We start from the raw sequence: 16,220 nt of genomic DNA, 5'->3' as shown, positions 1-16,220 counted from the left end.
TACCTTCACTGAACGTCCTTCCTTGATGCCTGCAGTTGCACCTCATACACAGCTTTGAATTCAGAATTGTGATCCTATTTAAGATTTTTTTAGTTCAGAATCTTTGCTTGTACTGATAAAACATTAATGGCAGTTGTCTGCCCTGAAAATCTGATTCTGGTTGATCTGAGAAACAACATTGTTTGACTGTAGTTTTGAGATCATTTTTTAAAATTAAAAACCCTGACTGATTCTGGTTCCAGTAAAGGATGTTAAGATTAATTGCAAATAATAATTTAATCAATTATGAATAAAACAACCAAGTACAGGCCACATTTTAGGTGTCTTGGAGTTATCCCCTATGACAGAGGTGTCCAATCCTGGTCCTTGAGGGCCACAGTCCTGCATGTTTTAGATGTTTCCCTCTTCCAACACACCTGATTTAAATGATCAGGATTGCTATCGGGCTTCTGCAGAGCTTGATGATGAGCTGATCATTTGAATCAGGTGTGTTGGAAGAGAGAAACATCTAAAACATGCAAGACTGTGGCCCTCGAGGACCAGGATTGGACACCCGTGCCCTATGAGGAGTTTGCTGTTGAAAATAACGAAAAATAAGCAAAAATCTCACAAACAAATCAAAATGGTGGACTTCCTGTTGGTTTTAGGGTATGGCACCCACTGACTTTTTGTGTGCCCTGATGTGCTACACATGCCTACAAAATTCTGTAGATGTAGGTGAAATGTCCTGCCTGTAATAGCTGTTACACATTTTGTAGGGGGCGCTATGGAGCCATTTTGAGACACATATTAACAAATCCCATAAAATATCAAATTTTTTGCCAGTTCTGATGTGTGTGCAAATTTTCACAAGTTTTTGAGCATGTTTAGGCTCTCAACAATGCATTTTTTTTGTGCAGAGAATAATAATTGTTTGCAATCCAATAGGGTCCTAAGCACTTTCAGTGCTCAGGCTCTAATAAGGCAGAAGACGAGGGACATTCATGTCACACTTGCTGTAGTGGCTGGTTGGGCCACCAGGTGGAGCATCTTATATTTACTGGGATGGAGTTACAGGTGTGTTTGCTGACTGTCCACAAGGGAATTTGGGTTTCCATTTTTGAATACGGAAGCTTGTTTCTTCTCTTCTTCCAAAATGTAGGCTATCAATAAAAACAAACTGCAAAAGGTATTTACCACATTATTGTATTACATTTGTACTTCTTAACTGTAATGTTAAAATATGAAGATACATGCATTTTAGCTTGTGCACATGACTTCCTTCTCAATGATAGTACATGTCATACTTCCACTGTCATGGTTTCACCTTGGCAAATAAATAGAAGACAAAATGTGGAAGATCTCACATGCGTGGGCGATGACGACACAAAAGCTTTGTAAGAATACACAATCTGAAATTGGCCTTCCAGGATGGTATAACGATCATGAACACTCACCTGATGCTGTAAGTAGAAGGCCACACTATGAGGCCATCGTAGTTAACAGCTTAGCTAATGTCTGTTGTCTGGGTACTATGATGAAGCCTGTTTAATCAGGTATTCAAACAGCAGTGTTACACATAACAAAAAGTTGCACTTACTTTGCTTTCAAAATAGTTGCAACTGATGTGAATATTTAGAACAAAACACAGGGAGTAAAGTGGGAACATCTGGGGCTAAGGCAATTACCGCCATAAAACACAGCATAGTCCACCCTTATAACAGGCTCACTTGTCCATAGGTGCATCCCCAGGCATCACAGTCATTAACGTCCTCAACCACACTCAAAATTACACAGTGGAGCCTGCAGTTCTAAAAACTGGTAACGGAGGAAAGAAAGACAGAGAGAGAGACCAAATGCCATGGTATAGTTCATTGCTATGGATATGACCGCCATTAACATAGCTGAAGGCAAAGGCTTCAAAAAATTAATGAAGAACCTGCCTAACTATATTGTCCCCAAAGACTCCAGGGTTTCACACAGTTCGTCTCTGAAATACTGATCTCTAAGACCAAAATGAGCTCTAATTCAACGTACTCTGGACTCATTAAACAACACCCCCCACCCCTATGCTCAAGCTTAGAATATTTGCTTTTGATTACCACTGAAGCTCAGACTCCAAAAAGGTATTTGCAGGCCAACTGCAATGTAGTGCTTCATGAAGCATATGACTGAACTGACACAGAGGGTGGACAGACCTCTGACTCTGCCTCCCAACACAGGCATCAGTCGTGGTCTTGCTTATGCAGTGGCAAAAACAAGATCTCTCACCAGCTTCCTACATGAGATGCACCAATTCAACTTTTTCTCTTTCGATATCGATTCAGGCACCTGGACACAGATTCCTGATCTGATACCACTGTTTTTATTTGTGCCACATTTAGAACTGTATACCTCACTGTGTAACATTTTTGGTAAAATCTTCATGCAATATTTTCACATTTTAGTTTAACAAACAACTACTCAATTATCAAAACAGTTGGCAATTCATCTTCTGTTGCTCGACTGCTCAAACCACATATAATCATCACACAGAGCTGCATATTAAAGCCCTAGTCGTGACTTTCAGAACTGAGATAAGGACTTTCCACCTGTCTCACATTCTGTTGACCTCTCAGAGAGAAACACAAACACAAATAGGAGAGTGGAGGCTTGTGAGGTTCAGGTACAGCAATAGGTAAAGCACAAAACAGGAAAGGAAGAAAGGAGGAGCACGACTGACCAAATCAGCTATCAATATATCGAAAAAGAGTTTGTGTGTGTGAAAAGCAGAGCATGGAGGAGAGAGCCAGTGTGTGAAAAAGAAGGAAAGAGCAACAGAGAAGATGCCTCAGCAGATGCCATCTCTTGGGAAGGTTGCTAGATTTGATGAAAATGTACTCGTCTTATTTCCAAAGTCATTCACTCTGAACATTTTTTTTTTTTAAAAAGCCCTCATGTTCCAAAAACTTTCTCTCACCTTCTGAGGCGAGCAAACATCATATATTCGCTCCACTGAAGAGCCAACATTCCTGCAGTGGGTGTTTTTGGCTTTTTGCAGACCCAAGTGTGGTGAAACTATTTTGCAAAACTATAACTGTGACTGTTCATTAAATATAGTCCAACACTGCAACTGTGCAGCAGGTGAAACTCAAGACATATTTGATTGGTTTGAAAAAAGAATTTTGGTATTGTTTCTGTAGAGGATGGAAACATGCTGTTAACTCTGAAGCTTATGTGGAGGAAAAACAGTTGAAGGCCGAGGAGAGTGAGGAAATAATTTACCTGTGACATCTTTAGGAGTTACTCATTTACCCTCATAAAATAAGGTCTACTAAATGGCAAAGAGGCAAAAGTATGTTAAAAACCAAAATAATCTTCCTGACACGTGTTGCCAAAGGGGGTCTTTTATAGAGAAGCAGGCAGGGAACACCATTAAATATGGAATGAAGCTAGACAAGAAAACGTTGGACACATATACCGTCCTTCGGCTGACATTGACAAGAAATAATCTTTAACTTTCCCGCTGTTCCGAAAGCAAACACTGAAACTTGTGAGCACCTTCTACCAATGAAAACAACAGAAACGCTTTCTCCTGCAGCCTTTATTTGTCTGCCAGAGAACTGTTGGTTCTTTGGTTTAGTCATGGCTCCACAGCAAAACAAAGCCTCTTTTTCATTTAAGAACAAAGAGTGCTAGACAGCGAGCACAAACCAACCCTATGTTCATCAGACTTTAAAATGATTCATCCGTTTTATTAGTAAGTTGACAAAGATTTTCTATCACGATGGAAGAGAAAAATACTTTTCCATTAAGTTGCCCTTCCTGTAAGAGCAAAAAACGTCAAAGCAGCCATTCAGGCGGACTCACTCTAATGCAGCTTGGTTTTCTCTACATAGCAGCTATATTTAGGTCCATTCAATGTTGTGTTCAGCTGGTGACGAAGCACATCTCATCCAAAATCAAGATTTAAGAAATGGAAAAACAGTTGCTAATACGTCACCAGGCTCACATCTATTATACACCAACTATCCGGGGAAACAGGAATATTTTCTATGATGACTCAACAGTGACCTTCTAATTCTTCCTGTTGGTTGTTTGCAAGGTTTGTGATATGATAATTCAAGGCTATCTACGGTGCAGAGCGAAAGAGTGGGAATTAGTAACTGCATTCTCTTCATGGATACTTTTTTGTCTTTTCAACCCAGGTCGTGCCAGGTAGTTTGAAAGACTGAATGTGTGTCACGAATGTGAGCCCACACACAGCTGACAGAAGGCATACCTGTTCAGCAAGCCTTTTGAAGATTTAACAAAGTCAACATCACAGGACAAAAACTACTCCAGCAGTCCTGATGGTATCTACAGACAGTAGAACACAGAACCTTAAAGGGTTTAAGTCTTGCAAGGCCATAGTCCTGACATTATTGTAAGCTGCTTTGAGATAAGCCTCTTTGTCACGGCTTCGTGATACTATCATTGTGCTTACGCTGCCAATCATGCAGTGCTCAAATCACTCCATAACCAGTTTCAGTTTTCTGCAGCATCACCTGCACTAAACTGCAAAGCCCTTCGTCATTCAGTGTCAGTCATTCAGTCATATTCTGTTAGAATACAATCTTCAAAGTTCAATGAAGATCAAGTGAAGGCAAGTCAATTTACAGTATCCGTCCCTGGACATTTCAGGATACATTACGATCATCAGACTTTTATTTATCCATATTATTTTTTATATATTTTAACCATATGAAAATACAGCACATCTCTTTTTAGATTGCCTGTATATGTATTGTTGTTATTTTAATCAAGACATACACAATATTATCTTTGTATAAATATTGGATCTTCTTTTGTATCTTATATATTCTTTTATCTTTCACTAGTGTTGTAAGAGTTTATATAATTCAATTTAAGTCCATCATGTGGGTTTCAAATTCAATGTGCTGCTGTAAAACTATTTTCTATATTTTCAATTAGACTGTACTGCCAAGTTTATAGAGGGGTCAACCGATTATCAGTGGGCTAATTATCATATAATGACCTTGTTGTTGTTGGGGAGGGTTTGGATGATTTGCATTGTTTTGTATTTGCTTTTTTTTGTTTTTCTAACAGTTCCCTATAAATTCTATTCATTTTAAACACAGACTTTGAATCTCCCTGTATATTGTAACCACCTTTTTGGTCTCCAGTAATATCCCACCCACAGCGCTGTCTACTCACACGTCACGAGCAACAGCCTTTCAACACTAAAGGATAAGTGTAAATAAATCATCTTTTAATAAAATATATATGTCTAACATAAATAAACAAAAGAATTTCGTCAAAGTTTTATGTTCGAGCTTGTGTTATTCTGAATTTTGAAAATCAGCCCTGACCAAGCATAGCGGTCGACCCTTCGCCTATCGTGTCCTTGTAGAGCCTTATCGCCCATAATGTGCAGATTAAACACTGTACCTCCAATGAATATTAAGGCATTTATGTGGATGTTGTCTTATTTTAGAGAACAGTGACATCTGCAGCAGGATGTAACAGTAATTATTTTCTTCGATGACTAAGGTCGAGGGGACTGTATTATTATTTCTAACTTTAATCCAGGATTTTACCCCAGTATGCAGTCAGTGCCCAGATTTTTTAAGGAAGAATGTTCATTCTTCATCCTTAAATCTGTTTGAGCTGAAGAATATTATACATATATATCTATATCTATATCTATATATATAGTCTTAAGTCATGTGATCACAGGTGGTCGTATGTGAGGAGGGGGAGTGACAACTACTGTCTCAATTCAAACACGGTCTCGGGAATCAGATGTCAGTGGCTCGCTTGATCTAATGAAGACAGTGACATGTTGTTGAAAGCTCTAGCGTTTCTTTTTCTTGTTCAGATTAAAGTGAGATCATTCAGGTTGACTCAGCTGCATAGGCGAAAAGACTATTGATGACAGCTGGCAGCATGTTTTATTTGGACATGTCATATTATTGTTATCATCATTGTTATTATTACTTAATCTGTCACAGATGTAATAATCAGGAAACGTGATCATCGAGCCAAACTATTCTGGGACTGTAATATGTGTCACTACCAGTCAAATATTCAAATATGGCTAACATGTAAAAACAGAGACAAACAACAAATCTTTATATCTGACGCACTGTAAACCCATGTTGCTTCACCTTCTGAACCCCAAAATGTGTCGGCAGGTGTGAAAGGCATTTTATCTTTAAAAAAAAACCTAGAAAATGTCAACATTTATCAGCAAGAAACTGTTAAAACAGAAAGAGCTGATTGTTTTAAATTTTACGACCGCCCTTGAACTACTCATCAGCTATATGTAATTTCTTCAAGAAAATGAACCAAATCCCAGCCTAAAATTGTGATATTTCATCAAAACCACTATTTTCTACATGTCTCATTTAGAGCTTAGTCAAAATAAACTGTTTGCACTAACCAAATTCACTGGAAAAACAAAAAAAATTTCTGCTTCTTGGTGCAACTGTGAAGGTATTTGTAATTAAGCTACAACCAACAGTCATGTGACCAAAAACTGTAAACTGTAGATTAGCTATAGTATATACAGCTGCTGTTTTTCCCGTCTTGGCACTTGGAAAAGTATTGCATAGGTTACTGCCATTTTTTTTCACTTTCTTAAAATAAATGATCAAAGAAATGTAACTTTCATTTAGTCTTTTTTACAATTTATAACTGTCATACTGCACAGAAGAGGCAGAAGAGTTCTCTCTACATCTAGCATCGGTTGTGCTGTTTTCATAGAGGCGCAGGAGTTTTCATTGCAGTGAAAAAAGGGGCCCACAGTGACAGGTGCACAAAATGTCCAGAAACTGCTGGGGGTCCAGAGGGTTAATAATGGCCCTAAACTATTTCTGTTCAAGTAAATTACACATTAACTGCTAAAGCGCTAACTTGCTAACGTGAGAAAGAAAGTCCTTCCAGACAGACGGGCTGCAGTGACCGTGCTTCACTCCTTTCTAGATTAGCAGAAGTCCAGGATAATGACTAAGTACAGGGCTGAGTCCTATAGGACTGGACCAGCTGTCCTCTGCTACCAACAGGCATCTCTGACATCTCTTAGATCAGCTCTGTCACTGTTTTGTTTCAATCTGTGTATTTGTGTGTGTGTGTGTGTGTGTGTGTGTGTGTGTGTGTGTGTGTGTATGTGTGTGTGTGTCTCTTTCTCCCTCCTGCCTTTCTTCAAACCCCTAGAGTCATGCAGACGTTCCTGCAGGAGGTTAATCCCTCCTTGGACCTGATCGGCTCTGCTCCCACCTCCCTGCACCAGGAGCCCCCTGCTGGGAGTGGCTGCAGAATGGAGAGGAGGACGACCCATCAGGGGGCCCCGCAGAGGGAAGAGAGAATTGCACATCATGAATGTGTGCTCAGCTACAAGTACAAGAAAACACAAGAAAGAGGTGCAAATACAACAAAAGTTAGAACATACCTAAACAAACGTGTAAGTGTGTTTGCTTAGGTATGCGAGCGTGAGTTTTGTCCACAGAGGAGGAAGTCGTCAAACAAACCAAACTCATACCGCTTGTCCATAGGAGGGACATAGGAGGGGATTATTAAAGCAAGTCAAGGCAAAGAACAACGCATTTTGAATGCGGCGACGTACAAGTGAAGCAAACAGCCAGAGGCAGACAAACAATGTGGCTCCTGATGCTGCTTTTACGTCTACAGTGAGCTCATCAACAGTTCTGGGAATTCATGATCACAAAGACAATCACTCTTCTAAGTCTCTGTAGCAAAACTAAACATTTTCATTCTGGGACTCAGAAATTCTGACTGCACCACAAAGTGGGCAACCAGTCATCGTGCAGGACACAGGTTTGACTCGTACTGAATTAAGCTAAGGCTGGCGTAAGTATACAGTCTCTCCTGGAAGGCATTCATAGCGCTGCACTTGGATACACATGCGAAAAGCATCAGGAAATGATCAAATAAATGATGCACTTTCAAACCCTGCCTGCCTTCTCACTTCCACACACCTAAAAGTAGTCTGTGGATTAGTACATGACCCTTCAAGTGGTCAGCATAGTGTCACTTTAGCAGAAAAGTATTTACCTTACATAAGAGATGGCCTGGATCTGATAGGTTGGTTCAGATACTAATGCCACAGAGTATTTTCTCTTAACAACTATCAAAAAAATTACTAAAAGCTTCTGTAAAAGTTAAGAGCATATCCAGTCCACTTTAAAACAGAACATCAATAACAGATAATGTTCAGCATTGGCAACAGGAATAGAATTGGACTCTCTTTCTCACGAATGGGGCAATACCAAGAACTCTGTGAGTGTCCGAACACAATGAAAAACACACAGAGACACGGAGGAGGCTGTGTTTTTCTTTTTGTGAGTAATAAAAACATAAAAAACATTTTTTCGGATAGAAGAGGCTCCAGCGGTGGAGACCCGTGGGGCTGTTACATAAACATGGCCTCTGGATAAATAGCCTGCCTTTGACGTGAAAAGGATATTGGATGTCAAGGTTGTTATTACTTCACCTTGTTATTTCTGTTCAAGGAATACCATCCATGAACCAATTAAAAGTTTAGAGAAGGGAGACAGGAAATAAATAAATGTCCCACTCAGGCAAAGGAAAACAGAGCATTTGTCCCTGATCCGTGGAGAACAGGTTTTCCCGCACACCTGAAGTCAGTGGATAAAAAAGAATCCTTGAAATACCTGAAGCTCAATGTCATGCTGCTACTTAGAGGGCCCCTCGACTCAGAAATGTTTTGTGCTTACAGTTAGATCACTTGGATGTTTGGGATTCACTGTGTGGAACCATCAAACGGCTGCTGAATTTACCCATAAATGTGAGCTGAGGACACGCACATGCAAGCATGATGTACTGACATTACAGCTAGTGTGGAAGCCAATCATGGTTCAATACGCAACTTGAACCAGTGGAAACCTGCTTACTTACTTTTAATTGAAGAACAGATCTTATGTCCATAAATTAACTTTGGAAATGGAAATAACTTACAGATTACAATGAAGTTGGGAGCAGATTTAATTTAAAGATTTACATTTTTTTATATGCCTCAAAATGTAGGGAGGGCTGGTTTTGAACTGCATGTGTAATAGTTGGGAGAAGATCTAACCAAAAAATCATATGACAATTTTTTTTTAGGCAGAATCACGATCCATGAACTGGATTCTATAACAAATTTAGTTGCACTTGTGTAATTACACAATTAGTCATGCATATGGTTGTCTGGACACACTTTAACTCAAAGCTAAAGACCCAACTCACAAGCACCTGCATCCTACTTTCACTCTGAATTCATTCTAAAAGTTCCAACCAGAAGTGGTGATCCATATCTCAGCCAAATTTGACGCCTATTTCAGGATGTTGGTCCACTTGCTGCTATTCTTCATCTGCCATACCGTCTTACCCTTGCAAAATAAGTCACATTATATTACAAGTTTAAACAGCGCTGCAAATTTTTTAATCTTTATAATTCCCCAGAAAGGTAGATTATATGCGAAATTAAGATAATCCATAACAAAAAAAGAGCCACATCAACCAGCTCTTCTGTGGTGAAGAATAAACCTAGTTTACATCTGTTTTTTTTTCATACTACAAACAAACATTTATGAAAAAAAAGGTTAAAGTTGAAACCTGTCGAATACAAACAGTGAAAATGTACTAGTTGCATGATTGTAGAGCAGCAACTAACAATTATGTCATGTCTGGTTTCAGGTTTTCTGCTACATAAGTTGTTTCGCCCGGCGACTGGAACCAGCACAAGGGCAGTCTGATGCCCAAGGTGGGAGTTACAAGGTGTTGCCAGAGGCAGACTGATGACAGCAAACAATACGATTTAAAGTTTCTGTGATAACTTACAGAGGATTGGTACTGATATGTTTCGTCAACTTAAGAATGGTCAAAGATCCTGACATGGTGGAGCGATGAATGTTCGTAGTTCTTCATCCCTCCCATCACCTCCAGTATTTGCCTATGTGTAAAAAAACTGATACTGTTTGGCAAAGAAGCTAAGCTGAACGCACAATGAGGATAAAGGACACTAGTCGTTTTTTCTATTTTAAGCAAAGGTAAACAGCTGGTGACTTTTCCAACCATTACACCTGTTTCTGAGCTGCCACACTGTAATTGTAGTTAAGAAAACATCTAATGAATACACTTCTGTTAAAAAATAACAACATCATTTAGGCCTAATGGAGGGTCACCTGAGGTCAGCAGGTTAACAGCATAACAGCGGAAACCGTGAATTTACCTGTTGATACAACAAACTAATAAAATTAGCAAGAAATATGACAAATGTTTACATGGTAATTCAGGACTTCTCCATTATTAGGGCCTTCATTAAGTTTGTAGGTGGAATTGTTACACTAAGGTCAGTCATAAAACACTATTCCTTGATATCACAGGGCTACATGCAGCACATTCCAAGGCTGCATCTCAATCTAGTCTACCTAAAGCATCAAGGCTGAGATTAAAGTGTTTTGGGGGAAATTTAGAGATGCCGAGAGTGTTGTTTAAACCAAACACATTATTACATCTCAACCTCCTGCTAACAGCTTAACAGAAAATTAAACTCCTGAATTTGGTTCAGTTCCATGTTAAGGCTAATTGAGAGCATGGCGTAAATAAAAGGTTTCAGGGTGACTCCACTGCCGAGTGGTTACGCTGCACACCACACAGGCGCATACTGCCCTGAGCGGCAAGTCATTCGGATCATTTGCCGTGTGTCATTCCTCCCCCCTTCCTCCCCCACATTCCTTGTGTCTGTACACAATCTCTCTATCAACAAAAGGCACAAAAATGCCAAAAAAACAAACATTTTAAAATATGAAAGGTTTTCATTTAAAAAGAAACCAAAAATGTGTCCGTCCATCCATTTATTCATCTTCGTCCGCTTATCCGGAGCCAGGTCTCGGTTGCTGGAAATTCAAAAACACACTAATTGCTAGTTGCAAGTATTTTTAATGTCTCCATTCAGGATTAATTTTAGAAAGCGCCAACAAAAAGACACATACTGAGTCACACATCACTGAAAAACACGACAGCACATGACAAATGATTCAGAGGAATTTTAATTAATGTCTACCACTACAAAATATTCTGCAATGTGACTGAAGTCTGATTGCACTTGCTCAAAAGCTGAAACATCTTCCACCTAAAGAACACCATCAACAGCGACAGAAGTGACCCTTGCTCTCTGTTATCTGCAACAATACTTACATCTCTGTCAGCAAAATATCTCAACAAGGACGAATCATAAAACACTAAATCCTCATGCAGCTGTTTTAAGGACAGCGCAGGACTTCAGAACAGCTAATTACAGAGCAATGGAGGGACAACAGTCAAATCCAACAGTCTAACAGTCAAAATGTTAATTTCCCACCGTACAGAGGCTTTAGATGAAGTATGTATAAATACACTGTGAAGCAGCCAGAGAGATCAATTATCCACAAACAAACCCACACACAGAATGAACATGGATGCCATCTGGGTATGCAGAGACGTAGCCTATTCATTATAATTCATGATTGCAAATATTAGCAAAATGTTGAGCAAACAGCTTCCTTTCAGCTTTTGCTTTCAGTTGGTACAAGAACCCTTTTAGATGAGAGGACATGAGGAGGGAAAAATGCACCCAGAAACAAGTTAATTTTGCTCTTATATTATCTTGTGTTCATACAAAGACAGAACAATAAATCGGTTTGGGATCAAAATCTCAACTTAAAAAAAACAATGCAATTAGGAAATTGCAGTCACAAATGAGACTAATGCTGTAATTCAATTACAATTAATTTAAGCAGATTGAGACTTTCAGTGGTTGTTTATGCCCATTGTTTAATGTAGTACTATGTGTTTCAGACATGCACACTGTGGTGCAACTGACATGGAGACACACTTTGGACATTTTGCAGCAGTGTGTCTGACCAAGGATTTTAAAAAGTTGCATCAATGGTTTTACAAATTCATGCAGCCCTCCTTGTATAGCAGCCACATTTTTGATGATGTCTCATGTTGTAATGATTTAAAGCCGGTACAGAGGGAATACTGAATTGAAGCTTTATTTTAAAAACTTGATATCGCAAATCAAATTATAATATCTGTAATCTGCAATTAGATCTTATCCCTAAATCGTCCAGCCTTAGATCAGACTATCAAGAAGGAGGACAAAAAGAATATTGTTGGTGTACTGTAAGAAATCCATTACAAAGAAATGGCTGAAAAGGGAGGCACCCGGTGTTGATGACTGGATTGATACTGTGCGTGGTACCTTTGTGATGGAAATAATTACTTTTAACTTGAGAATGCATAAACATGTACTTGTTAAAAATTGGCAAAAATGGACTGCATATATTTCTACCATTAGAGCAGACTTCAGGTAACCTTTGGTTAAATATCACTGTTAATATTATTACTATTGTTGTCATTAATAGTACTATTTCTCTTTCTCTCACTCACTCTCCCTGCTCCATTCACAACTGGAAATCTCTACAAGTCTCTTCAGGCATTTCTTAAATTTTATCTCCCTGATGTTATATACTCGCCAAAAGGTCTTCTTGTTCATTGTTTTGTGTCTGTTTACAAAAAAAAAATCAATAAAAAGAAAATGACAAAAAAAAGGAGGACACAATCATAGTTTTGCAAGTCAAAAGAAACGCCAGGGATGCACATTAAATTTCAATAAATTATTCTGACAGTGAAATCAAATCAAAATCAAATTACAGCGGTCGAGCTGACTGTGAATATGATTTGGGCAAGTTGGACCAGTTCTAATCCAGTCTGGGTCAGCAAAATGACAAGTGTGTGTGAGATATCTAGAGATTCTAATCTTAAGTCTTCCAGTCGATACCAGACGTCCTCACAAAGATATTTTACAGGTTTTGTGATTTTAGTGACTGGATTTTGGTCATCAATTAAATCCCTTACCAAAGTCAAATACCAAGTCGAGGAAATCAGCTCAGTCTAAACTTTGCTGTTCAAATGCTAAAGCTGTGCTGTGTTTCTCAGGGTCAAAGAGCAATGGCTTCTTTGTATACTGAGCATTTTTCTTAAATTGTATGCACCACTGAAGAAGCAGAGGAATGAACTGTAGTGCAACAGACGAAGCCTTAATGCCTTAAAAATGTAAAGCAGCCACAAGACATTCAGTGTTTTCAGTTATCAGATTTCAAATTAAGCAAAGATCGAGCATCTCATCCCGGGGTAATTAAACAGTTTCATTTCATTGTTGCAGGACACTGTAGTGTTCACTGTCAACATGAATCTGTATAGATTATTGATTGAAGTGTTAAAATTGTACAGCACTTGTTCCATCAGGTGGACAAAAGCGAAAGCAAAGCTGATCAGTATTTCTCGACAGCAGAGTGCATAAACCATGTTCAACAGCAAACGCACAGACTTCAGATCTTTACCACATCATAACATGCACTTGTGTTTATTATGGTCCTCCTATGTTTATACCCAGGTTTAAAATGTAGGAAACTCCTCTCGGCATGACGGTACGATTTAACGACACCGTAAACTGCAGTCTCCAACATTTCAATAATGTTCAGTCTCTTGAACAGTTTTAGCAGAAACTGAAATTACCACTGGAAAGATCAGCCCTTTTATTTTTTTAAATTATTTTTGACATCTGAAAATATGAGTCTGCTTTACATATTAGTAGGCTGTTTAAGGTGAAAAACTATATTTCTGCACTTATAGACACAAAATATGACTATTGTAGAACAAGATATGTGCATAAATGTACAAATGAAGACAACACTAAAGCAGACTGTATCCTTGGCAAGATAGAAAACAAGCTTTTATGTATAAATGCAAGGCCACCACAGACAACAGCTTAAGTACAAAAGCTTTTTTTGTTTATAAATGAGTGAATTAAGAAATAACATCCATCCATCCATCCATCCATTATCTATACACTGCTTAATCCTCACTAGGGAATGATGCTTTGTCCATCCATCCATCCATCCATCCATCCATCCATTATCTATACACTGCTTAATCCTCACTAGGGTCGTGGGGGGGCTGTAGTCTATCCCAGGTGACTATCACAGGGCTACACTTAGAGACAGACAACCAAGCACACTCACATTCACACCTACGGACAATTTAGAATCATTAATTAACCTCAACATGTTGTTGGACTGTGTGGGAGGAAGCTAAAGAACCCAGGGAGAACCCACGCTGCACGGGGAGAACATGAAAACTCCACACAGAAAGATCGTGGGTGTCCTCACCGGGACACGAACCAGTGACCTTCTTGCTGCGAGGCAACAGTGCTAACCAACTGCACACCTTGCAGCCCAAGAAATAACATACAAAATCTGAATCAAATTATAAGAAGATTTTACAGAATTGTTTGCTGTCAGACGAAAAAAGTATAGTAGAAAGACTGTTTTGATTTGATCACAGCCCTAGTATATGTCATCCAGGCCTAAACACTGACCAATAAGAAACAATAAATTATCATAACAAAATTGCAACTCCGTTTTAAGTCATCTACAATCAGATTACAGGGTATTAAAAAGCTTGGCTGTTAGAATTTGTACAATATGTGTTATTATTAGCTAACATTGGCACAAATTGAGGGGGTCTGGGGGTTCTTCTCCAGGAAACTTTGGGCATGAAACACTTAATTTAATACATTCCTATGCATTTTAATGCACCATCTCAATGCAAGTCCCTTTTCTTTACTATTTTAAAGTGGAAACATATTTCTTCATGTAGGGGGAAAGACTAAATTCTGGGAGCAGTGATTCATAATCTGATGGAATGCAGTACAGCTCTCAGGCATTCTGTAGTGCTTTCAAGTATTTATTATGCTGTAAATCAGCTTTTGTCATTTAATATGATCCCTACTTCTTTCATGCTCATATTGAGGAGGACAAGTGCTCTGTTAGGAGTCCTGATGGGAATGTTTCCCCAAAATCTACCCATATGTTGATCAACACATCAAAAGCAGCCTCAAAAATACAACATGGAGTGGCTCCAGCACCAAATGCAGTATATTATTAGACCATACATAGACACAGAAACAAGCCTTTTTCCAATCAATTTGGGTTAGAAGGGAAATGACCACATAAAATCACTTGCACCACAAATTAGCCTGAATATAAGCTCACACGTACTTTGGATCCGCACCAGTGATAGAAAGTGCTAGAACTGTTGGTAGATATACTGGCCCTTATAGGCAGCCTCTGCGCCAAAATGCAGATATTTGCATGTGATGCAGAGCAGCAAATGAAAGCAGCGGGGTCATGAGAGGGTCAGCAGGTTAGTCCCAGTCACCCCTGCGGTCATTAGCGCTGCTCGTAGCCGGAATTAGCGGCAGGAACCATATTAAGCCGCTCGGTAAGTTCAATAACGCGCAGGTAAGCGTCGCAGTAACGGAGCCGCGGCGGCTGGTTCAGGTACTTACTTTATCAAGTAACTCGCTCCTTCGTCCGTAAAACCTTCCTCCCATCCCCGAGGTAGGTCTGAAATAAAACCACAGCACACACTTGTTCGTGACACCTGAAAGTTTGCCGGGCCCCAAACGGACACTGAAGTTAGCGGCGGAGACAAACACAGTAAAGTAAACATGAAAGGGGCACAGGTGTTAGCCTAGCTAGCTACCTGAGCGGATCATGTGGCCGGAGTTCACCGGTTCACCGGAGCGGGGATGCAGCCAGGTGGTGGTCCGAGTCTCATCGCTGCCGCACAGACAGAGAGAGCAGAAAAACACCTGTTACACCGCCGGGGAGAAAACACCGGCAGACACCGCCAACTCCCGTCAAACCGGGAGAGACGGCGCCACAAAGCGCTCGTTATCCCACTCACTTGATGAAGAAGACCCTGCCGTCCCCGCAGACACCGTAAGACCAGTGTTCAGGTAAGGTGTCCCGCCCGAGAGGCGCCGCCATGATCCGGTCTGAAGTCCTATTTCATGTCAGCCTCTCTCCATGGAGTCTCCCGGGAGCTCAGCGATCACTGCCAGGGCCAGCGCCGCCTTCAGGGACTCCTCTGAAGCCCGTAAACCCCAGCACCAGGCGCTGGACGTGTTCTGACGCTGACAGCACCGAGCTCTGGGCTCCAGGTAGAAGCTCTGCAGGATGTCTGGAGGTTCAAGGTTTCTGCTTTTACGCAGCGGGATGGAAACAATGTTTTTCGCATTAAATGTCAATAAGACTGAATTATAGAAGCTGTATTGTTGTATGAATCTAAATCAGCTTATTGGCCAAGTATTTGTTCACATTAAATTAATTAGAAACTTCTTTCTT

General features: G+C 39.8%; 1 protein-coding gene across 1 annotated transcript in view; it reads right to left on the bottom strand.

Moving 5' to 3' along the window:
• plekha7a (pleckstrin homology domain containing, family A member 7a) overlaps positions 1–15,876 on the bottom strand; it is a 170,979-nt gene extending 155,103 nt beyond the window's left edge. Inside the window, exons 1-3 of the mRNA XM_008294741.1 lie at positions 15,781–15,876; positions 15,577–15,653; positions 15,380–15,437 (exon numbers count right to left, since the gene is read on the bottom strand). Of these exons, the coding sequence (XP_008292963.1) occupies positions 15,380–15,437; positions 15,577–15,653; positions 15,781–15,863 (218 nt within the window). The 5' untranslated portion in view covers positions 15,864–15,876. The remainder of the gene's footprint in view (positions 1–15,379; positions 15,438–15,576; positions 15,654–15,780) is intronic.
• Between the last annotated feature and the right edge of the window lie 344 nt (positions 15,877–16,220).

The sequence above is a fragment of the Stegastes partitus genome, unplaced genomic scaffold, assembly GCF_000690725.1.
Source record: "Stegastes partitus isolate 25-593 unplaced genomic scaffold, Stegastes_partitus-1.0.2 Scaffold21, whole genome shotgun sequence".
Lineage (NCBI taxonomy): Eukaryota > Metazoa > Chordata > Actinopteri > Pomacentridae > Stegastes > Stegastes partitus.
Note: the sequence above shows the minus strand (reverse complement) of the source record. Positions and strands in the feature narration are given on the sequence as shown.